This window comes from Pseudorasbora parva, chromosome 2 (assembly GCF_024679245.1).
Source record: "Pseudorasbora parva isolate DD20220531a chromosome 2, ASM2467924v1, whole genome shotgun sequence".
Classification (NCBI taxonomy): Eukaryota; Metazoa; Chordata; class Actinopteri; order Cypriniformes; family Gobionidae; genus Pseudorasbora; species Pseudorasbora parva.
In genome coordinates, this window is record NC_090173.1 from 62810928 (window position 1) to 62833667 (window position 22740).

At 45.7% G+C, this 22740-nt stretch overlaps 1 protein-coding gene and 19 non-coding genes across 21 annotated transcripts; 18 read left to right on the plus strand and 2 right to left on the minus strand.

Moving 5' to 3' along the window:
• Positions 1–671: 671 nt before the first annotated feature.
• On the minus strand, positions 672–6518 carry LOC137055711 (uncharacterized). 2 transcript variants are annotated; one of them, XR_010900055.1, is made up of 8 exons: positions 6477–6518; positions 4528–5221; positions 4354–4425; positions 3914–3976; positions 1925–2122; positions 1207–1284; positions 1008–1112; positions 672–870 (listed from the first exon to the last, which is right to left on the minus strand). XR_010900055.1 is itself a non-coding variant. In XM_067429594.1 (5 exons), exons 2-5 carry the CDS (start codon positions 5210–5212, stop codon positions 2067–2069), a joined length of 885 nt encoding a protein of 294 aa, XP_067285695.1. In that variant the 5' UTR covers positions 5213–5221; positions 6477–6518; the 3' UTR covers positions 1322–2066. The 2 variants fall into 2 exon arrangements, 1 of the variants encoding a protein (XP_067285695.1); XM_067429594.1 differs by lacking the exons at positions 672–870; positions 1008–1112; positions 1207–1284 and having other exon boundaries at positions 1322–2122; positions 3905–3976.
• A 2415-nt stretch (positions 6519–8933) lies between these two features.
• On the plus strand, positions 8934–9005 carry trnag-ucc (transfer RNA glycine (anticodon UCC)). Its single transcript has one exon. It is a non-coding gene; the product is annotated as a tRNA-Gly (tRNA).
• Positions 9006–9541: 536 nt separating this feature from the next.
• Positions 9542–9613, plus strand: trnag-ucc (transfer RNA glycine (anticodon UCC)). Its single transcript has one exon. It is a non-coding gene; the product is annotated as a tRNA-Gly (tRNA).
• Positions 9614–11337: 1724 nt separating this feature from the next.
• Positions 11338–11409, plus strand: trnag-ucc (transfer RNA glycine (anticodon UCC)). The gene has a single exon. It is a non-coding gene; the product is annotated as a tRNA-Gly (tRNA).
• Positions 11410–11936: 527 nt separating this feature from the next.
• trnag-ucc (transfer RNA glycine (anticodon UCC)) lies at positions 11937–12008 on the plus strand. The gene has a single exon. It is a non-coding gene; the product is annotated as a tRNA-Gly (tRNA).
• A 536-nt stretch (positions 12009–12544) lies between these two features.
• Positions 12545–12616, plus strand: trnag-ucc (transfer RNA glycine (anticodon UCC)). Its single transcript has one exon. It is a non-coding gene; the product is annotated as a tRNA-Gly (tRNA).
• Positions 12617–13143: 527 nt separating this feature from the next.
• Positions 13144–13215, plus strand: trnag-ucc (transfer RNA glycine (anticodon UCC)). Its single transcript has one exon. It is a non-coding gene; the product is annotated as a tRNA-Gly (tRNA).
• A 537-nt stretch (positions 13216–13752) lies between these two features.
• Positions 13753–13824, plus strand: trnag-ucc (transfer RNA glycine (anticodon UCC)). The gene has a single exon. It is a non-coding gene; the product is annotated as a tRNA-Gly (tRNA).
• Positions 13825–14349: 525 nt separating this feature from the next.
• Positions 14350–14421, plus strand: trnag-ucc (transfer RNA glycine (anticodon UCC)). Its single transcript has one exon. It is a non-coding gene; the product is annotated as a tRNA-Gly (tRNA).
• A 525-nt stretch (positions 14422–14946) lies between these two features.
• On the plus strand, positions 14947–15018 carry trnag-ucc (transfer RNA glycine (anticodon UCC)). Its single transcript has one exon. It is a non-coding gene; the product is annotated as a tRNA-Gly (tRNA).
• Positions 15019–15545: 527 nt separating this feature from the next.
• trnag-ucc (transfer RNA glycine (anticodon UCC)) lies at positions 15546–15617 on the plus strand. Its single transcript has one exon. It is a non-coding gene; the product is annotated as a tRNA-Gly (tRNA).
• Positions 15618–16144: 527 nt separating this feature from the next.
• Positions 16145–16216, plus strand: trnag-ucc (transfer RNA glycine (anticodon UCC)). Its single transcript has one exon. It is a non-coding gene; the product is annotated as a tRNA-Gly (tRNA).
• Positions 16217–16752: 536 nt separating this feature from the next.
• Positions 16753–16824, plus strand: trnag-ucc (transfer RNA glycine (anticodon UCC)). Its single transcript has one exon. It is a non-coding gene; the product is annotated as a tRNA-Gly (tRNA).
• A 525-nt stretch (positions 16825–17349) lies between these two features.
• trnag-ucc (transfer RNA glycine (anticodon UCC)) lies at positions 17350–17421 on the plus strand. Its single transcript has one exon. It is a non-coding gene; the product is annotated as a tRNA-Gly (tRNA).
• A 527-nt stretch (positions 17422–17948) lies between these two features.
• trnag-ucc (transfer RNA glycine (anticodon UCC)) lies at positions 17949–18020 on the plus strand. Its single transcript has one exon. It is a non-coding gene; the product is annotated as a tRNA-Gly (tRNA).
• A 527-nt stretch (positions 18021–18547) lies between these two features.
• On the plus strand, positions 18548–18619 carry trnag-ucc (transfer RNA glycine (anticodon UCC)). Its single transcript has one exon. It is a non-coding gene; the product is annotated as a tRNA-Gly (tRNA).
• Positions 18620–19146: 527 nt separating this feature from the next.
• trnag-ucc (transfer RNA glycine (anticodon UCC)) lies at positions 19147–19218 on the plus strand. Its single transcript has one exon. It is a non-coding gene; the product is annotated as a tRNA-Gly (tRNA).
• A 1732-nt stretch (positions 19219–20950) lies between these two features.
• Positions 20951–21022, plus strand: trnag-ucc (transfer RNA glycine (anticodon UCC)). Its single transcript has one exon. It is a non-coding gene; the product is annotated as a tRNA-Gly (tRNA).
• A 527-nt stretch (positions 21023–21549) lies between these two features.
• Positions 21550–21621, plus strand: trnag-ucc (transfer RNA glycine (anticodon UCC)). The gene has a single exon. It is a non-coding gene; the product is annotated as a tRNA-Gly (tRNA).
• A 708-nt stretch (positions 21622–22329) lies between these two features.
• On the minus strand, positions 22330–22401 carry trnad-guc (transfer RNA aspartic acid (anticodon GUC)). The gene has a single exon. It is a non-coding gene; the product is annotated as a tRNA-Asp (tRNA).
• Between the last annotated feature and the right edge of the window lie 339 nt (positions 22402–22740).

The window sequence follows — 22740 nt, forward strand, 5'->3', positions numbered from 1 at the left end:
TGTTTGTTGCTCTTAGTGCTCCTGTGATGGTCTGCTGACCATAAAGTCCACTGTCTCCATCCAGCACATTTTTAACAGTGGACAGGTAAGCCAGGTGTGCACGCTCATACCTGAGGTGGAGAGCCTCATTCAACTGATTAGCCATATCGTTGGGAGACTTTGCTGTGCGCCGCAACTCATCCATCACAGTCTTACATATGGCCTTCTTGTGGGTTAAAAAAGCTGGCAAAATGTTGCAGAAACGACTTGGCAGCATGTCCATCCATTGGGGTTTGTCTGCAAACCAGTACTTTTTACAAACTTTACAGCTGAGGCGAGAGGCAAGTATGTAGTATTGGCTGTTCGTACCAATAATGACACGGGGTCGTCCAACACCTGACGAGACAACGTGGGGATTCGGACAGCCGTACAGGCATGGCAGAGTGTAGTTGTTGCGGACTCTTTCCATAATGCTGTGCTCTGGTTTCCAAATGAAGAATGGATGAAGTTGAAAGTATTTTGGTGATGGGAGCTCATAGATAGCATCAATAAGCTCAGGCTGAGGTGGGTAACGCCACAAGGAGATCATGTTCATTGGATGTCTCACCGGTCTAGATCCTGGCCACAGTCCCAAGTCTTCCATTTCAGTTTTCATCCAGATTCTCTGCTGGTGAGAGCAGTGCCGTCGGCTCACATCCTGGTCATAGCTTGGCAATGGTGGAACAGCATGCTTCTCCTCCAACTTAGTAGGGTACCCAGCAGAGGCTGCAGGCAGTGCTGTGGGAGGAGTAGAGGCACCAGGGAGTCCAGAGAAAGCCTCGCCAACAGCTGAAGGGGAACGTGAGGGAGGAGTAGAGGCTGTAGACTGTGCAGAGGTAACTGGGAGGAGGGCTACAGGACGACAAGGATGACATTAGTCATAGATGAGCATTACATTTGTTAAATATGTAAAATCTGTTTTAAATTTGATAAAATTATGTTACAAGTAAAAGTTTTACAAGTAAAATTATGTTACATTAAGTCCTTACATTGACAGAACACGGTTTCTTGCCCTGGTCTCAAAGGTACTGTGGTCTTGATTGTAGATAACCCCAGTTTAAGCAACTCTGAAGGTACTGGCAAAGGAACCCTCACTGGAGTGAAGGGAATTGGGGAAAAAACATAACTCTGATCAGAAACAGGCATATCCTTACAGTAGTCGACATGTGTACACGTCCATGTACCAACCTGGCCGTGGAGAGGCAGTTGCACTATATTCTTTAGTCCGGTCTGGTTTTGTTGGTGTTGCTGGTGGTTTACGCCTCCCTAACACAGAAAAATCTAATTTAATTCTAATACCCTGTAGTTCTGTCCCTTAGTAAATGTGTTAATAAGTAGTAATGCAAATACATGCAAACCCATAGAACACTTGACTTCAGTACTATTTTTAGGGGAGAGCGGGGCACAACCTAACGCTTTTTGACTGTCTCAGTTTGTGTAAATCCACTTGGGGTTCAGAGTATTAACTGAGATGAAAAATGAATTTAATTAAGACATTTACTTTTGCTATAGTTAAATAAATGTTCAGTGAAATCTTCCAAAGATTTTTTTTAATTTTGGTGCTTTTCTCTAAATAATGTTGATATGGCAACTAGTAAATACACTAAGTTTCGTCATCCTGGCATGTGTGGAAAGTGTTAAAACGTATGTGTTACAACTAACCCAGCGTTAGGTTGTGCCCTGCGCTCTACTAATATTAGGGGTGTGGTATGTTAGTGGGTCTACATTGCATGAGTAGTCTACAACTTCATGTATCAAATGGGATGCGCCATTCTAGTCCAAATTAAAAATATATTTGTACTTTTGCTGTACTTCTGCATTTTGGACATGTGTTTCTTTTACTCTGTAGAACATGTACATACCAAACCTTTAAGTATAGCATGCAAAACAAGAACTCTGTACTTACCCTCAACGATGAGATACAAATGCCTTCAATGTTAGTAGAACAATTGAACACAAGAATTAGAACAGGCCTGAACGTGGCCTAACCAACAAACAGCAAAAAATAAATGTAGAATAGATAATCCTGATTCATGTCAGAATTATCCTTAGTATGCAGCAGGAATAAGACCTTTGACCACTGGGACTCCAACAATGTCTGAACCTAAAAGCACAGTGAAGATAATTTAACTTTCAAGCATTAATAACATAAACAGACAAAATTACATATGTACACCTTTACTGTTAGTTTTTTAAGGCTTGTTTTGTCAAAACACTATACACACCTCACACAATCCACACACACAAGTAGCAGAACACCTCAGTTCTTTTGCAAAATGAAACAATAATTTAACGAAACCCAATTTTGACACTGTATGGTTCATACATTCTGATTCTGTTTGATTCATTTACACACTGCTGTTCTCAATCTTAAGCACTTGTAAAATTTACTTTTCTAATGATATAATCTGGGTTTGATTTTTTTCAGAGATATTGTTTGAGTAAAGTATATGAATATATTGACCAAACAGTACACACAAGACCAGTACTGTCTATTGATGAAACAATTTATCTCATACCCCTCTCATACCCCTCTCATACCCCTCTCATACCCCTGTCATACCCCTCTCTACCCCTTTCATACCCCTCTCATACCCCTCTCATACCCCTCTCTACCCTTTCATACCCCTCTCATACCCCTCTCTACCCCTTTCATACCCCTCTCATACCCCTCTCTACCCCTTTCATACCCCTCTCTACCCCTCTCATACCCCTCTCTACCCCTCTCATACCCCTCTCTACCCCTTTCATACCCCTCTCTACCCCTCTCATACCCCTCTCATACCCCTCTCTACCCCTTTCATACCCCTCTCTACCCCTCTCATACCCCTCTCTACCCCTTTCATACCCCTCTCTACCCCTCTCTACCCCTCTCATACCCCTCTCTACCCCTTTCATACCCCTCTCATACCCCTCTCATACCCCTCTCTACCCCTTTCATACCCCTCTCTACCCCTCTCATACCCCTCTCTACCACTTTCATACCCCTCTCTACCCCTTTCATACCCCTCTCTACCCCTCTCATACCCCTCTCTACCCCTCTCATACCCCTCTCTACCCCTCTCATACCCCTCTCTACCCCTCTCATACCCCTCTCACACCCCTCTCTACCCCTCTCACACCCCTCTCTACCCCTCTCATACCCCTCTCTACCCCTTTCATACCCCTCTCTACCCCTCTCATACCCCTCTCTACCCCTCTCATACCCCTCTCTACCCCTCTCATACCCCTCTCTACCCCTTTCATACCCCTCTCTACCCCTCTCATACCCCTCTCTACCCCTCTCTACCCCTCTCATACCCCTCTCTACCCCTTTCATACCCCTCTCTACCCCTTTCATACCCCTCTCATACCCCTCTCTACCACTCTCATACCCCTCTCTACCCCTTTCATACCCCTCTCTACCCCTCTCATACCCCTCTCTACCCCTCTCTACCCCTCTCATACCCCTCTCTACCCCTCTCTACCCCTTTCATACCCCTCTCTACCACTCTCATACCCCTCTCTACCCCTTTCATACCCCTCTCATACCCCTCTCTACCCCTCTCATACCCCTCTCTACCCCTCTCTACCCCTCTCATACCCCTCTCTACCCCTTTCATACCCCTCTCTACCCCTTTCATACCCCTCTCATACCCCTCTCTACCACTCTCATACCCCTCTCTACCCCTCTCATATTGTAAACTGGAATGCACAGCACAGAAACAATGTAACATCCCAAACATTTACCATCTTGAATAATGCTGGATAAAAATGCAATTATGTTTCATGGGAAAAAATCCAGTTTGATAGAGGGCTGAAGTGTGTGTGTGTGTGTGTGTGTGTGTGTGTGTGTGTGTGTGTGTGTGTGTGTGTGTGTGTGTGTAAGCATATATGTGGTTCTCACTCAGTTGACCTGGAAGTTTCGATGAATATGTGGGTAGCATCATCCTTCCGGATTCTTCACCTTCCTCCATGTCTATTAAAAAAGAACAAATCAAAGATTATTCAGTGAATAATGAATAAAGTGACTGAGCATTAAGCTATTTTACACCAATACCCTGAGTTTACATTCAAACGGGTGTACATTTAAAAAAAAAATACATTTAGAAAAAAATTGATAAAGCAACCATTATAAATACCATGTGTGTGTGTGCGCGCTTGTTTGTGTGATTTATGGGGACACAAATTTGTATAATGACATGGGTATTACATTGGTATAAAAACATAAAAGTGGTTTATGAGGACATTTCATATGTGCGCGTAAATCAAATAGCTTTAAAAACATACTAAACAATGTTTTATTAAAAATGTAAAAATGCAGAATGTGTTTGTGTGTGTGAGTGATTTTCTTACTCAATTGGCCTTGGATTTTGGATGGGGATATAGAAAGCATCATTCTCTCCAATTCTTCATCATCCTCCATTTCTGTGAAACAAAGCAAAAAAGCAAAAAAGCAAATCATATGTCATCCCACATTTACATATTTCAGTTTTGACCTAATATATACTCAACTGTACTGTAACAAACCTGGAGGATGAGAGGCAGATGCTGCAAGTTCCACTGAAACACTCTGAAGCTTGGTCTTTTTCTGAGTGAGGTACTGCTGCAGCCGATACATTTTGCTGCCTGGAACACACCGTTTCTGGAGGATGAATGCAGCATATCCATCTGCTCTGCTCTCCCAAACCTCCCTCCAAGTCCTGTCTGCATTAACCCCAAAGCCAACCACGTTATCATCTTCATTCCTCACAGGTGGTGCCACTGATCTTCCAGCTAAATACTTTTTGAGGTCCTCGATTTCCTGGAAGCTTCTACTGAACTCAAGGAATGAAAGTAGGCTCTCCTTCTTGGGACCCTCCGGTTTAAACTGTCCGGCTCTCTCCTCCTCCTCAACCGTCTTAGTCAGGAATAGTGTATAGCCTACATCATTCTCTAGCAGCCACCGGAATGACTTGCCTTTGTACTTTCCAAACTGAAGCACAAACTCTCCCATCACCTCCTGTCTGTCTGACACATCTCCTCCTCTCATGAAGACAACAGAGCGGGCATTCTCCTTGACCTTGTCTTCCCTTTGAGGGGCTGATTTGTCCTGGAGATTGGGGTTGTCTTTGATCCTCTTGGCTTCATCTGAGGGATCTTGTCTCAGATATCCAGTTGGTCCTTTCCTGAAGCACACTTTGATCTTGCCTGGGAAGATCACTTTCGACTTCATCTTGCTGTGCTGTACACAAAGAGCTGATTAGTGTTTATTCGTCTGTTGCATTAACACACTGTATTAATTAATACACTTCTATTCTGAATACATTATTAAGAATTATTTCTTAATAAATAAAGCAACATTTAAATGTACCAGTTTATTCTAAAAACAAATTCATAAATGAAAATAAATCTATTTATTTTGTAAAATTCTTTGTGTTTAGTTATTTCTTAATAAAATGTTATTCATTTATTATACCATTAAATTGCACACACATATTTTTGTAATTAAAATGCAATAAATGTGTGAGTTATATTTATTACATTCAAATTTTTAAAAATTCAATACCCGTCAAAAGTTAGAAAATAGTAAGATTATTTAAAAATACATTTTTACAGTAGTCTCTTCTGTTCACCAAGGATAAAATAGAACATATAATACAAAAATACAAAACATTTACAATTTAAAGTAACTTTTTCTATTTTAATATATTTTAAAAGGCAATTTATTACTGTGATGCAAAGCTGAATCTATCATCGTCACATGATCCTTCACAAATCCTTCTGATATGTAATATTATCAGTGTTGAAAACAGTTGTGTAAAAAATAAATCTGATTATTTAAGTTCTTACAAAAGCTTTATTTCAGATAAATACTGTTCTTTTGAACTTTCTATTCATAAAAGAATCATAAAAAAAATGTTTTACACAACTGCTTTCAACAGAGAATGATTAGTGAAGGATCATGTGACACTGACTGGAGTAATCATGATAAATTCAGCTTTGATCGCAGGAATAAATACAAAATGTATATATATTAAAATATAAAAGTCATTTTATATTTCAAAAATGTTCTTTTTTTGTGTGTGGTATTTTCATAACATAAATGATGTGTAGAAGATACTTCTTTAAACACATAAAACATTTTACATTCTCAAACTTTTGGCTGGTAAAATAACAGTGTAACTTATATGTTAACCGTGCAGTATGATGTGACGTTAGCACTAGTTACTACGTTAGATCATAACGTTACCGCACTGTAAATTAAAATACTTTTATATACTAAGAAATCAATGAACAATCCCTTTTGCAAAAAAAGATAATCTAATACAATAACAGGTTTATTTTCGTCGAGGAGTTTAGTTTTCTATTTTCTAACGAGACAAACCATTCAACACAATTAACATAGGCTAACGTTACATATAACGTTAAACATAATACGATAATATACATGCAAATTAATGGCAGAAATATATAAGTAATAAAGTACATGTAGTCACCTGAGGTAAAATCTGTCTGAATGTAGCTTAGGCAGTATTTGGTGCACAAAACAAGTTTGCTGACGGTAAATAAATATCTCTCCGATCGTAAAACGGGTCTCCCCTCCTCCATTGCGAATGATTGACAGATGACAAGATGACACTGCGCTTCTTTTAAATTCCGCGCCACGGAAACGGCGAAACAGCGCCATGAAATCTACCTGCGGTCAAACATATATTGCATCGGTAGTGTAAAGCACTACCATAGAGAATGAATGGGAAAAGTTAAGGGAAGTTAAGCTTAACCATTTTCGGCTCCCGCGCGGATGACCCGGGTTCGATTCCCGGCCAACGCAATTCTTTTGCTCAAAACTGTCGCCCGGGGCCCCTGGACAACTCTTTGTGTCACTTGTAAATGGAGCAATAACTTTTGAATGGGTCTTTGGGCAGCAGTAAAGGACTAGACCTCCCCGTCGGGGAATCGAACCCCGGTCTAACACGTGACAGGCGGATATACTGTCCACTATACTAACGAGGAGTTGCGGAAGGCTGGCGTCGCACCCGATCAGCGCAACTGCTGCTCGCCGCAAACAGCCTTCCCATTTGCAGGTACGGCCTCATGAGTCATATTGCTTCACAGAAGCCAGAGAAGCCAACAGAACATCTATTATATAAATAAATATGAAGTGTCTGTATAAATTGAGGAATGTCACTAAATTAGAGAGCTTGTTTTTCAATGAAGACATTGCTAGGTAGAGTCCATAGGTTAATGCATTTTTTTCAGTTGCGAGTCCAAACAGACAGAGTTTCAGTTCCTCTGCACACAGTCACTGATAATGTGTTGGGAGCATTGACCGCGTAAGGTGGCGTTCAGCAAACAAGCAAATTACCTGCGTTGGTGGTATAGTGGTAAGCATAGCTTCCTTCCAAGCAGTTGACCTGGGTTCGATTCCTGGCCAACGCAATTCTTTTGCTCAAAACTGTCGCCCGGGGCCCCTGGCCAGCTCTTTGTGTCACTTGTAGCTGGAGCAATAACTTTTGAATGGGTCTTTGGGCAGCAGTAAAGGACTAGACCTCCCCGTCGGGGAATCGAACCCCGGTCTTACGCGTGACAGGCGGAGATACTGTCCACTATACTAACGAGGAGTTGCGGAAGGCTGGCGTCGCACACGATCAGCGCAACTGCTGCTCGCCGCAAACATCCTTCCCATTTGCAGGTACGGCCTCATGAGTCATATCGCTTCAAAGAAGCCAACAGAACATCTATTATATAAATAAATATGAAGTGTCTGTATAAATTGTGGAATGTCACTGAATTAGAGAGCTTGTTTTTCAATGAAGAGATTGGTAGGTAGAGTCCATAGGTTAATGCATTTTTTTCAGTTGCGAGTCCAAACAGACAGAGTTTCAGTTCCTCTGCACACAGTCACTGATAATGTGTTGGGAGCATTGACCGCATAAGGTGGCGTTCAGCATACAAGCAAAATGCCTGAGTTGGTGGTATAGTGGTGAGCATAGCTGCCTTCCAAGCAGTTGACCCGGGATTGATTCCCGGCCAACGCAATTCTTTTGCTCAAAACTGTCGCCCGGGGCCCCTGGCCAGCTCTTTGTGTCACTTGTAGCTGGAGCAATAACTTTTGAATGGGTCTTTGGGCAGCAGTAAAGGACTAGACCTCCCTTTCGGGGAATCGAACCCCGGTCTTCCGCGTGACAGGCGGAGATACTGTCCACTATACTAACGAGGAGTTGCGGAAGGCTGGCGTCGCACCCGATCAGCGCAACTGCTGCTCGCCGCAAACAGGCTTCCCATTTGCAGGTACGGACTCATGAGTCATATCGCTTCACAGAAGCAAAGAGAAGCCAACAGAACATGTAATATATAATTAAATATAAAGTGTCTGTATAAATTGAGGAATGTCACTGAAATAGCGAGCTTGTTTTTCAATGAAGAGATTGGTAGATCAGGTCCATAGGTTAATGCATTTTTTAACCTCTTTGTGTCACTTGTAGCTGGAGCAATAACTTTTGAATGGGTCTTTGGGCAGCAGTAAAGGACTAGACCTCCCCGTAGGGGAATCGAACCCCGGTCTTACGCGTGACAGGCGGAGATACTGTCCACTATACTAACGAGGAGTTGCGGAAGGCTGGCGTCGCACCCGATCAGCGCAACTGCTGCTCGCCGCAAACATCCTTCCCATTTGCAAGTACGGCCTCATGAGTCATATCGCTTCAAAAAAGCCAACAGAACATCTATTATATAAATAAATATGAAGTGTCTGTATAAATTGTGGAATGTCACTGAATTAGAGAGCTTGTTTTTCAATGAAGATATTGGTAGGTAGAGTCCATAGGTTAATGCATTTTTTTCAGTTGCGCGTCCAAACACACAGAGTTTCAGTTCCTCTGCACACAGTAGCTGATAATGTGTTGGGAGCATTGACCGGGTAAGGTGGCGTTCAGCAAACAAGCAAAATTCCTGCGTTGGTGGTATAGTGGTGAGCATAGCTGCCTTCCAAGCAGTTGACCCGGGTTCGATTCCCGGCCAACGCAATTCTTTTGCTCAAAACTGTCGCCCAGGGCCCCTGGCCAGCTCTTTGTGTCACTTGTAAATGGAGCAATAACTTTTGAATGGGTCTTTGGGCAGCAGTAAAGGACTAGACCTCCCCGTCGCGGAATCGAACCCCGGTCTTCCGCGTGACAGGCGGAGATACTGTCCACTATACTAACGAGGAGTTGCGGGAGGCTGGCGTCGCACCTGATCAGTGCAACTGCTGCTCGCCGCAAACAGCCTTCCCATTTGCAGGTACGGCCTCATGAGTCATATCGCTTCACAGAAGCCAGAGAAGCCAACAGAACATCTATTATATAAATAAATATGAAGTGTCTGTATAAATTGTGGAATGTCACTGAATTAGAGAGCTTGTTTTTCAATGAAGAGATTGGTAGGTCAGGTCCATAGGTTAATGCATTTTTTTCAGTTGCTGGTCCAAACAGACAGAGTTTCAGTTCCTCTGCACACAGTCGCTGAAAATGTGTTGGGAGCATTGACCGCCTAAGGTGGCGTTCAGCAAACAAGCAAAATGCCTGCGTTGGTGGTATAGTGGTGAGCATAGCTGCCTTCCAAGCAGTTGACCCGGGTTCGATTCCCGGCCAACGCAATTCTTTTGCTCAAAAATGTCTCCCGGGGCCCTGGCCAACTCTTTGTGTCACTTGTAGCTGGAGCAATAACTTTTGAATGGGTCTTTGGGCAGCAGTAAAGAATTAGACCTCCCCAACGGGGAATCGAACCCCGGTCTTCCGCGTGACAGGCGGAGATACTGTCCACTATACTAACGAGGAGTTGCAGAAGGCTGGCGTCGCACCCGATCAGCGCAACTGCTGCTCGCCGCAAACATCCTTCCCATTTGCAGGTACGGCCTCATGAGTCATATCGCTTCAAAGAAGCCAACAGAACATCTATTATATAAATAAATATGAAGTGTCTGTATAAATTGTGGAATGTCACTGAATTAGAGAGCTCTTTTTTCAATGAAGAGATTGGTAGGTAGAGTCCATAGGTTAATGCATTTTTTTCAGTTGCGAGTCCAAACAGACAGAGTTTCAGTTCCTCTGCACACAGTCGCTGAAAATGTGTTGGGAGCATTGACCGCCTAAGGTGGCGTTCAGCAAACAAGCAAAATGCCTGCGTTGGTGGTATAGTGGTGAGCATAGCTGCCTTCCAAGCAGTTAACCTGGGTTCGATTCCCGGCCAACGCAATTCTTTTGCTCAAAACTGTCGCCCGGGGCCCCTGGCCAGCTCTTTGTGTCACTTGTAAATGGAGCAATAACTTTTGAATGGGTCTTTGGGCAGCAGTAAAGGACTAGACCTCCCCGTCGGGGAATCGAACCCCGGTCTTCCGCGTGACAGGGGGAGATACTGTCCACTATACTAACGAGGAGTTGCAGAAGGCTGGCGTCGCACCCGATCAGCGCAACTGCTGCTCGCCGCAAACATCCTTCCCATTTGCAGGTACGGCCTCATGAGTCATATCGCTTCAAAGAAGCCAACAGAACATCTATTATATAAATAAATATGAAGTGTCTGTATAAATTGTGGAATGTCACTGAATTAGAGAGCTTGTTTTTCAATGAAGAGATTGGTAGGTAGAGTCCATAGGTTAATGCATTTTTTTCAGTTGCGAGTCCAAACAGACAGAGTTTCAGTTCCTCTGCACACAGTCACTGATAATGTGTTGGGAGCATTGACCGCGTAAGGTGGCGTTCAGCAAACAAGCAAAATGCCTGCGTTGGTGGTATAGTGGTGAGCATAGCTGCCTTCCAAGAAGTTGACCCGGGTTCGATTCCCGACCAACGCAATTCTTTTGCTCAAAACTGTCGCCCGGTGCCCCTGGCCAGCTCTTTGTGTCACTTGTAAATGGAGCAATAACTTTTGAATGGGTCTTTGGGCAGCAGTAAAGGACTAGACCTCCCCGTCGGGGAATCGAACCCCGGTCTTCCGCGTGACAGGCGGAGATACTGTCCACTATACTAACGAGGAGTTGCAGAAGGCTGGCGTCGCACCCGATCAGCGCAACTGCTGCTCGTCGCAAACATCCTTCCCATTTGCAGGTACGGCCTCATGAGTCATATCGCTTCAAAGAAGCCAACAGAACATCTATTATATAAATAAATATGAAGTGTCTGTATAAATTGTGGAATGTCACTGAATTAGAGAGCTTCTTTTTCAATGAAGAGATTGGTAGGTAGAGTCCATAGGTTAATGCATTTTTTTCAGTTGCGAGTCCAAACAGACAGAGTTTCAGTTCCTCTGCACACAGTCGCTGAAAATGTGTTGGGAGCATTGACCGCCTAAGGTGGCGTTCAGCAAACAAGCAAAATGCCTGCGTTGGTGGTATAGTGGTGAGCATAGCTGCCTTCCAAGCAGTTGACCCGGGTTCGATTCCCGGCCAACGCAATTCTTTTGCTCAAAACTGTCTCCCGGGGCCCCTGGCCAGCTCTTTGTGTCACTTGTAAATGGAGCAATAACTTTTGAATGGGTCTTTGGGCAGCAGTAAAGGACTAGACCTCCCCGTCGGGGAATCGAACCCCGGTCTTCCGCGTGACAGGCGGAGATACTGTCCACTATACTAACGAGGAGTTGCAGAAGGCTGGTGTCGCACCCGATCAGCGCAACTGCTGCTCGCCGCAAACATCCTTCCCATTTGCAGGTACGGCCTCATGAGTCATATCGCTTCAAAGAAGCCAACAGAACATCTATTATATAAATAAATATGAAGTGTCTGTATAAATTGAGGAATGTCACTGAATTAGAGAGCTTGTTTTTCAATGAAGAGATTGGTAGGTAGAGTCCATAGGTTAATGCATTTTTTTCAGTTGCGAGTCCAAACAGACAGAGTTTCAGTTCCTCTGCACACAGTCACTGATAATGTGTTGGGAGCATTGGCCGCGTAAGGTGGCGTTCAGCAAACAAGCAAAATGCCTGCGTTGGTGGTATAGTGGTGAGCATAGCTGCCTTCCAAGCAGTTGACCCGGGTTCGATTCCCGGCCAACGCAATTCTTTTGCTCAAAAATGTCTCCCGGGGCCCTGGCCAACTCTTTGTGTCACTTGTAGCTGGAGCAATAACTTTTGAATGGGTCTTTGGGCAGCAGTAAAGAATTAGACCTCCCCGTCGGGGAATCGAACCCCGGTCTTCCGCGTGACAGGCGGAGATACTGTCCACTATACTAAAGAGGAGTTGCGGAAGGCTGGCGTCGCACCCGATCAGCGCAACTGCTGCTCGCCGCAAACAGGCTTCCCATTTGCAGGTACGGCCTCATGAGTCATATCGCTTCACAGAAGCAAAGAGAAGCCAACAGAACATGTAAAATATAATTAAATATAAAGTGTCTGTATAAATTGAGGAATGTCACTGAATTAGAGAGCTTGTTTTTCAATGAAGAGATTGGTAGGTCAGGTCCATAGGTTAATGCATTTTTTTCAGTTGCTGGTCCAAACAGACAGAGTTTCAGTTCCTCTGCACACAGTCGCTGAAAATGTGTTGGGAGCATTGACCGCCTAAGGTGGCGTTCAGCAAACAAGCAAAATGCCTGCGTTGGTGGTATAGTGGTGAGCATAGCTGCCTTCCAAGCAGTTGACCCGGGTTCGATTCCCGGCCAACGCAATTCTTTTGCTCAAAACTGTCTCCCGGGGCCCCTGGCCAGCTCTTTGTGTCACTTGTAAATGGAGCAATAACTTTTGAATGGGTCTTTGGGCAGCAGTAAAGGACTAGACCTCCCCGTCAGGGAATCGAACCCCGGTCTTCCGCGTGACAGGCGGAGATACTGTCCACTATACTAACGAGGAGTTGCAGAAGGCTGGCGTCGCACCCGATCAGCGCAACTGCTGCTCGCCGCAAACATCCTTCCCATTTGCAGGTACGGCCTCATGAGTCATATCGCTTCAAAGAAGCCAACAGAACATCTATTATATAAATAAATATGAAGTGTCTGTATAAATTGTGGAATGTCACTGAATTTGAGAGCTTGTTTTTCAATAAAGAGATTGGTAGGTAGAGTCCATAGGTTAATGCATTTTTTTCAGTTGCGAGTCCAAACAGACAGAGTTTCAGTTCCTCTGCACACAGTCGCTGAAAATGTGTTGGGAGCATTGACCGCCTAAGGTGGCGTTCAGCAAACAAGCAAAATCCCTGCGTTGGTGGTATAGTGGTGAGCATAGCTGCCTTCCAAGCAGTTGACCCGGGTTCGATTCCCGGCCAACGCAATTCTTTTGCTCAAAACTGTCGCCCGGGGCCCCTGGCCAGCTCTTTGTGTCACTTGTAAATGGAGCAATAACTTTTGAATGGGTCTTTGGGCAGCAGTAAAGGACTAGACCTCCCCGTCGGGGAATCGAACCCCGGTCTTCCGCGTGACAGGCGGAGATACTGTCCACTATACTAACGAGGAGTTGCAGAAGGCTGGCGTCGCACCCGATCAGCGCAACTGCTGCTCGCCGCAAACATCCTTCCCATTTGCAGGTACGGCCTCATGAGTCATATCGCTTCACAGAAGCAAAGAGAAGCCAACAGAACATGTAAAATATAATTAAATATAAAGTGTCTGTATAAATTGAGGAATGTCACTGAATTAGAGAGCTTGTTTTTCAATGAAGAGATTGGTAGGTCAGGTCCATAGGTTAATGCATTTTTTTCAGTTGCTGGTCCAAACAGACAGAGTTTCAGTTCCTCTGCACACAGTCACTGATAATGTGTTGGGAGCATTGACCGCGTAAGGTGGCGTTCAGCAAACAAGCAAAATGCCTGCGTTGGTGGTATAGTGGTGAGCATAGCTGCCTTCCAAGCAGTTGACCCGGGTTCGATTCCCGGCCAACGCAATTTTTTTGCTCAAAAATGTCTCCCGGGACCCTGGCCAGCTCTTTGTGTCACTTGTAGCTGGAGCAATAACTTTTGAATGGGTCTTTGGGCAGCAGTAAAGAATTAGACCTCCCCGTCGGGGAATCGAACCCCGGTCTTCCACGTGACAGGCGGAGATACTGTCCACTATACTAACGAGGAGTTGTGGAAGGAGGCGTTGCACCCGATCAGCGCAACTGCTGCTCGCCGCAAACAGGCTTCCCATTTGCAGGTACGGCCTCATGAGTCATATCGCTTCAAAGAAGCCAACAGAACATCTATTATATAAATAAATATAAAGTGTCTGTATAAATTGAGGAATGTCACTGAATTAGAGAGCTTGTTTTTCAATGAAGAGATTGGTAGGTCAGGTCCATAGGTTAATGCATTTTTTTCAGTTGCTGGTCCAAACAGACAGAGTTTCAGTTCCTCTGCACACAGTCACTGATAATGTGTTGGGAGCATTGACCGCGTAAGGTGGCGTTCAGCCAACAAGCAAAATGCCTGCGTTGGTGGTATAGTGGTGAGCATAGCTGCCTTCCAAGCAGTTGACCCGGGTTCGATTCCCGGCCAACGCAATTCTTTTGCTCAAAAATGTCTCCCGGGACCCTGGCCAGCTCTTTGTGTCACTTGTAGCTGGAGCAATAACTTTTGAATGGGTCTTTGGGCAGCAGTAAAGAATTAGACCTCCCCGTCGGGGAATCGAACCCCGGTCTTCCACGTGACAGGCGGAGATACTGTCCACTATACTAACGAGAAGTTGTGGAAGGAGGCGTCGCACCCGATCAGCGCAACTGCTGCTCGCCGCAAACAGGCTTCCCATTTGCAGGTACGGCCTCATGAGTCATATCGCTTTAAAGAAGCCAACAGAACATCTATTATATAAATAAATATGAAGTGTCTGTATAAATTGTGGAATGTCACTGAATTAGAGAGCTTCTTTTTCAATGAAGAGATTGGTAGGTAGAGTCCATAGGTTAATGCATTTTTTTCAGTTGCGAGTCCAAACAGACAGAGTTTCAGTTCCTCTGCACACAGTCGCTGAAAATGTGTTGGGAGCATTGACCGCCTAAGGTGGCGTTCAGCAAACAAGCAAAATGCCTGCGTTGGTGGTATAGTGGTGAGCATAGCTGCCTTCCAAGCAGTTGACCCGGGTTCGATTCCCGGCCAACGCAATTCTTTTGCTCAAAACTGTCTCCCGGGGCCCCTGGCCAGCACTTTGTGTCACTAGTAAATGGAGCAATAACTTTTGAATGGGTCTTTGGGCAGCAGTAAAGGACTAGACCTCCCCGTCGGGGAATCGAACCCCGGTCTTCCGCGTGACAGGCGGAGATACTGTCCACTATACTAACGAGGAGTTGCAGAAGGCTGGCGTCGCACCCGATCAGCGCAACTGCTGCTCGCCGCAAACATCCTTCCCATTTGCAGGTACGGCCTCATGAGTCATATCGCTTCAAAGAAGCCAACAGAACATCTATTATATAAATAAATATGAAGTGTCTGTATAAATTGTGGAATGTCACTGAATTAGAGAGCTTCTTTTTCAATGAAGAGATTGGTAGGTAGAGTCCATAGGTTAATGCATTTTTTTCAGTTGCGAGTCCAAACAGACAGAGTTTCAGTTCCTCTGCACACAGTCGCTGAAAATGTGTTGGGAGCATTGACCGCGTAAGGTGGCGTTCAGCAAACAAGCAAAATGCCTGCGTTGGTGGTATAGTGGTGAGCATAGCTGCCTTCCAAGCAGTTGACCCGGGTTCGATTCCCGGCCAACGCAATTCTTTTGCTCAAAACTGTCTCCCGGGGCCCCTGGCCAGCTCTTTGTGTCACTTGTAAATGGAGCAATAACTTTTGAATGGGTCTTTGGGCAGCAGTAAAGGACTAGACCTCCCCGTCGGGGAATCGAACCCCGGTCTTCCGCGTGACAGGCGGAGATACTGTCCACTATACTAACGAGGAGTTGCAGAAGGCTGGCGTCGCACCCGATCAGCGCAACTGCTGCTCGCCGCAAACATCCTTCCCATTTGCAGGTACGGCCTCATGAGTCATATCGCTTCAAAGAAGCCAACAGAACATCTATTATATAAATAAATATGAAGTGTCTTTATAAATTGTGGAATGTCACTGAATTAGAGAGCTTGTTTTTCAATGAAGAGATTGGTAGGTAGAGTCCATAGGTTAATGCATTTTTTTCAGTTGCGAGTCCAAACAGACAGAGTTTCAGTTCCTCTGCACACAGTCGCTGAAAATGTGTTGGGAGCATTGACCGCCTAAGGTGGCGTTCAGCAAACAAGCAAAATGCCTGCGTTGGTGGTATAGTGGTGAGCATAGCTGCCTTCCAAGCAGTTGACCCGGGTTCGATTCCCGGCCAACGCAATTCTTTTGCTCAAAAATGTCTCCCGGGGCCCTGGCCAACTCTTTGTGTCACTTGTAGCTGGAGCAATAACTTTTGAATGGGTCTTTGGGCAGCAGTAAAGAATTAGACCTCCCCGTCGGGGAATCGAACCCCGGTCTTCCGCGTGACAGGCGGAGATACTGTCCACTATACTAACGAGGAGTTGCGGAAGGCTGGCGTCGCACCCGATCAGCGCAACTGCTGCTCGCCGCAAACAGGCTTCCCATTTGCAGGTACGGCCTCATGAGTCATATCGCTTCACAGAAGCAAAGAGAAGCCAACAGAACATGTAAAATATAATTAAATATAAAGTGTCTGTATAAATTGAGGAATGTCACTGAATTAGAGAGCTTGTTTTTCAATGAAGAGATTGGTAGGTCAGGTCCATAGGTTAATGCATTTTTTTCAGTTGCTGGTCCAAACAAACAGAGTTTCAGTTCCTCTGCACACAGTCACTGATAATGTGTTGGGAGCATTGACCGCGTAAGGTGGCGTTCAGCAAACAAGCAAAATGCCTGCGTTGGTGGTATAGTGGTGAGCATAGCTGCCTTCCAAGCAGTTGACCCGGGTTCGATTCCCGGCCAACGCAATTCTTTTGCTCAAAAATGTCTTCCGGGACCCTGGCCAGCTCTTTGTGTCACTTGTAGCTGGAGCAATAACTTTTGAATGGGTCTTTGGGCAGCAGTAAAGAATTAGACCTCCCCGTCGGGGAATCGAACCCCGGTCTTCCACGTGACAGGCGGAGATACTGTCCACTATACTAACGAGGAGTTGCGGAAGGAGGCGTCGCACCCGATCAGCGCAACTGCTGCTCGCCGCAAACAGGCTTCCCATTTGCAGGTACGGCCTCATGAGTCATAACGCTTCAAAGAAGCCAACAGAACATCTATTATATAAATAAATATGAAGTGTCTGTATAAATTGTGGAATGTCACTGAATTAGAGAGCTTCTTTTTCAATGAAGAGATTGGTAGGTAGAGTCCATAGGTTAATGCATTTTTTTCAGTTGCGAGTCCAAACAGACAGAGTTTCAGTTCCTCTGCACACAGTCGCTGAAAATGTGTTGGGAGCATTGACCGCCTAAGGTGGCGTTCAGCAAACAAGCAAAATGCCTGCGTTGGTGGTATAGTGGTGAGCATAGCTGCCTTCCAAGCAGTTGACCCGGGTTCGATTCCCGGCCAACGCAATTCTTTTGCTCAAAACTGTCTCCCGGGGCCCCTGGCCAGCTCTTTGTGTCACTTGTAAATGGAGCAATAACTTTTGAATGGGTCTTTGGGCAGCAGTAAAGGACTAGACCTCCCCGTCGGGGAATCGAACCCCGGTCTTCCGCGTGACAGGCGGAGATACTGTCCACTATACTAACGAGGAGTTGCAGAAGGCTGGCGTCGCACCCGATCAGCGCAACTGCTGCTCGCCGCAAACATCCTTCCCATTTGCAGGTACGGCCTCATGAGTCATATCGCTTCAAAGAAGCCAACAGAACATCTATTATATAAATAAATATGAAGTGTCTGTATAAATTGTGGAATGTCACTGAATTAGAGAGCTTGTTTTTCAATGAAGAGATTGGTAGGTAGAGTCCATAGGTTAATGCATTTTTTTCAGTTGCGAGTCCAAACAGACAGAGTTTCAGTTCCTCTGCACACAGTCGCTGAAAATGTGTTGGGAGCATTGACCGCCTAAGGTGGCGTTCAGCAAACAAGCAAAATGCCTGCGTTGGTGGTATAGTGGTGAGCATAGCTGCCTTCCAAGCAGTTGACCCGGGTTCGATTCCCGGCCAACGCAATTCTTTTGCTCAAAACTGTCTCCCGGGGCCCCTGGCCAGCTCTTTGTGTCACTTGTAAATGGAGCAATAACTTTTGAATGGGTCTTTGGGCAGCAGTAAAGGACTAGACCTCCCCGCCGGGGAATCGAACCCCGGTCTTACGCGTGACAGGCGGAGATACTGTCCACTATACTAACGAGGAGTTGCAGAAGGCTGGCGTCGCTCCCGATCAGCGCAACTGCTGCTCGCCGCAAACATCCTTCCCATTTGCAGGTACGGCCTCATGAGTCATATCGCTTCAAAGAAGCCAACAGAACATCTATTATATAAATAAATATGAAGTGTCTGTATAAATTGTGGAATGTCACTGAATTAGAGAGCTTCTTTTTCAATGAAGAGATTGGTAGGTAGAGTCCATAGGTTAATGCATTTTTTTCAGTTGCGAGTCCAAACAGACAGAGTTTCAGTTCCTCTGCACACAGTCGCTGAAAATGTGTTGGGAGCATTGACCGCCTAAGGTGGCGTTCAGCAAACAAGCAAAATGCCTGCGTTGGTGGTATAGTGGTGAGCATAGCTGCCTTCCAAGCAGTTGACCCGGGTTCGATTCCCGGCCAACGCAATTCTTTTGCTCAAAACTGTCTCCCGGGGCCCCTGGCCAGCTCTTTGTGTCACTTGTAAATGGAGCAATAACTTTTGAATGGGTCTTTGGGCAGCAGTAAAGGACTAGACCTCCCCGTCGGGGAATCGAACCCCGGTCTTCCGCGTGACAGGCGGAGATACTGTCCACTATACTAACGAGGAGTTGCAGAAGGCTGGTGTCGCACCCGATCAGCGCAACTGCTGCTCGCCGCAAACATCCTTCCCATTTGCAGGTACGGCCTCATGAGTCATATCGCTTCAAAGAAGCCAACAGAACATCTATTATATAAATAAATATGAAGTGTCTGTATAAATTGAGGAATGTCACTGAATTAGAGAGCTTGTTTTTCAATGAAGAGATTGGTAGGTCAGGTCCATAGGTTAATGCATTTTTTTCAGTTGCTGGTCCAAACAGACAGAGTTTCAGTTCCTCTGCACACAGTCACTGATAATGTGTTGGGAGCATTGACCGCGTAAGGTGGCGTTCAGCAAACAAGCAAAATGCCTGCGTTGGTGGTATAGTGGTGAGCATAGCTGCCTTCCAAGCAGTTGACCCGGGTTCGATTCCCGGCCAACGCAATTCTTTTGCTCAAAAATGTCTCCCGGGACCCTGGCCAGCTCTTTGTGTCACTTGTAGCTGGAGCAATAACTTTTGAATGGGTCTTTGGGCAGCAGTAAAGAACTAGACCTCCCCGTCGGGGAATCGAACCCCGGTCTTCCACGTGACAGGCGGAGATACTGTCCACTATACTAACGAGGAGTTGTGGAAGGAGGCGTCGCACCCGATCAGCGCAACTGCTGCTCGCCGCAAACAGGCTTCCCATTTGCAGGTACGGCCTCATGAGTCATATCGCTTTAAAGAAGCCAACAGAACATCTATTATATAAATAAATATGAAGTGTCTGTATAAATTGTGGAATGTCACTGAATTAGAGAGCTTCTTTTTCAATGAAGAGATTGGTAGGTAGAGTCCATAGGTTAATGCATTTTTTTCAGTTGCGAGTCCAAACAGACAGAGTTTCAGTTCCTCTGCACACAGTCGCTGAAAATGTGTTGGGAGCATTGACCACCTAAGGTGGCGTTCAGCAAACAAGCAAATTGCCTGCATTGGTGGTATAGTGGTGAGCATAGCTGCCTTCCAAGCAGTTGACCCGGGTTCGATTCCCGACCAACGCAATTCTTTTGCTCAAAACTGTCTCCCGGGGCCCCTGGCCAGCTCTTTGTGTCACTAGTAAATGGAGCAATAACTTTTGAATGGGTCTTTGGGCAGCAGTAAAGGACTAGACCTCCCCGTCGGGGAATCGAACCCCGGTCTTACGCGTGACAGGCGGAGATACTGTCCACTATACTAACGAGGAGTTGCAGAAGGCTGGCGTCGCACCCGATCAGCGCAACTGCTGCTCGCCGCAAACATCCTTCCCATTTGCAGGTACGGCCTCATGAGTCATATCGCTTCAAAGAAGCCAACAGAACATCTATTATATAAATAAATATGAAGTGTCTGTATAAATTGTGGAATGTCACTGAATTAGAGAGCTTCTTTTTCAATGAAGAGATTGGTAGGTAGAGTCCATAGGTTAATGCATTTTTTTCAGTTGCGAGTCCAAACAGACAGAGTTTCAGTTCCTCTGCACACAGTCGCTGAAAATGTGTTGGGAGCATTGACCGCGTAAGGTGGCGTTCAGCAAACAAGCAAAATGCCTGCGTTGGTGGTATAGTGGTGAGCATGGCTGCCTTCCAAGCAGTTGACCCGGGTTCGATTCCTGGCCAACGCAATTCTTTTGCTCAAAAATGTCTCCCGGGGCCCTGGCCAACTCTTTGTGTCACTTGTAGCTGGAGCAATAACTTTTGAATGGGTCTTTGGGCAGCAGTAAAGAATTAGACCTCCCCGTCGGGGAATCGAACCCCGGTCTTCCGCGTGACAGGCGGAGATACTGTCCACTATACTAAAGAGGAGTTGCGGAAGGCTGGCGTCGCACCCGATCAGCGCAACTGCTGCTCGCCGCAAACAGGCTTCCCATTTGCAGGTACGGCCTCATGAGTCATATCGCTTCACAGAAGCAAAGAGAAGCCAACAGAACATGTAAAATATAATTAAATATAAAGTGTCTGTATAAATTGAGGAATGTCACTGAATTAGAGAGCTTGTTTTTCAATGAAGAGATTGGTAGGTCAGGTCCATAGGTTAATGCATTTTTTTCAGTTGCTGGTCCAAACAGACAGAGTTTCAGTTCCTCTGCACACAGTCGCTGAAAATGTGTTGGGAGCATTGACCGCCTAAGGTGGCGTTCAGCAAACAAGCAAAATGCCTGCGTTGGTGGTATAGTGGTGAGCATAGCTGCCTTCCAAGCAGTTGACCCGGGTTCGATTCCCGGCCAACGCAATTCTTTTGCTCAAAACTGTCTCCTGGGGCCCCTGGCCAGCTCTTTGTGTCACTTGTAAATGGAGCAATAACTTTTGAATGGGTCTTTGGGCAGCAGTAAAGGACTAGACCTCCCCGTCAGGGAATCGAACCCCGGTCTTCCGCGTGACAGGCGGAGATACTGTCCACTATACTAACGAGGAGTTGCAGAAGGCTGGCGTCGCACCCGATCAGCGCAACTGCTGCTCGCCGCAAACATCCTTCCCATTTGCAGGTACGGCCTCATGAGTCATATCGCTTCAAAGAAGCCAACAGAACATCTATTATATAAATAAATATGAAGTGTCTGTATAAATTGTGGAATGTCACTGAATTAGAGAGCTTGTTTTTCAATGAAGAGATTGGTAGGTAGAGTCCATAGGTTAATGCATTTTTTTCAATTGCGAGTCCAAACAGACAGAGTTTCAGTTCCTCTGCACACAGTCGCTGAAAATGTGTTGGGAGCATTGACCGCCTAAGGTGGCGTTCAGCAAACAAGCAAAATCCCTGCGTTGGTGGTATAGTGGTGAGCATAGCTGCCTTCCAAGCAGTTGACCCGGGTTCGATTCCCGGCCAACGCAATTCTTTTGCTCAAAACTGTCGCCCGGGGCCCCTGGCCAGCTCTTTGTGTCACTTGTAAATGGAGCAATAACTTTTGAATGGGTCTTTGGGCAGCAGTAAAGGACTAGACCTCCCCGTCGGGGAATCAAACCCCGGTCTTACGCGTGACAGGCGGAGATACTGTCCACTATACTAACGAGGAGTTGCAGAAGGCTGGCGTCGCACCCGATCAGCGCAACTGCTGCTCGCCGCAAACATCCTTCCCATTTGCAGGTACGGCCTCATGAGTCATATCGCTTCAAAGAAGCCAACAGAACATCTATTATATAAATAAATATAAAGTGTCTGTATAAATTGAGGAATGTCACTGAATTAGAGAGCTTGTTTTTCAATGAAGAGATTGGTAGGTCAGGTCCATAGGTTAATGCATTTTTTTCAGTTGCTGGTCCAAACAGACAGAGTTTCAGTTCCTCTGCACACAGTCACTGATAATGTGTTGGGAGCATTGACCGCGTAAGGTGGCGTTCAGCAAACAAGCAAAATGCCTGCGTTGGTGGTATAGTGGTGAGCATAGCTGCCTTCCAAGCAGTTGTCCCGGGTTTGATTCCCGGCCAACGCAATTCTTTTGCTCAAAAATGTCTCCCGGGACCCTGGCCAGCTCTTTGTGTCACTTGTAGCTGGAGCAATAACTTTTGAATGGGTCTTTGGGCAGCAGTAAAGAATTAGACCTCCCCGTCGGGGAATCGAACCCCGGTCTTCCACGTGACAGGCGGACATACTGTCCACTATACTAACGAGGAGTTGTGGAAGGAGGCGTTGCACCCGATCAGCGCAACTGCTGCTCGCCGCAAACAGGCTTCCCATTTGCAGGTACGGCCTCATGAGTCATATCGCTTCAAAGAAGCCAACAGAACATCTATTATATAAATAAATATAAAGTGTCTGTATAAATTGAGGAATGTCACTGAATTAGAGAGCTTGTTTTTCAATGAAGAGATTGGTAGGTCAGGTCCATAGGTTAATGCATTTTTTTCAGTTGCTGGTCCAAACAGACAGAGTTTCAGTTCCTCTGCACACAGTCACTGATAATGTGTTGGGAGCATTGACCGCGTAAGGTGGCGTTCAGCAAACAAGCAAAA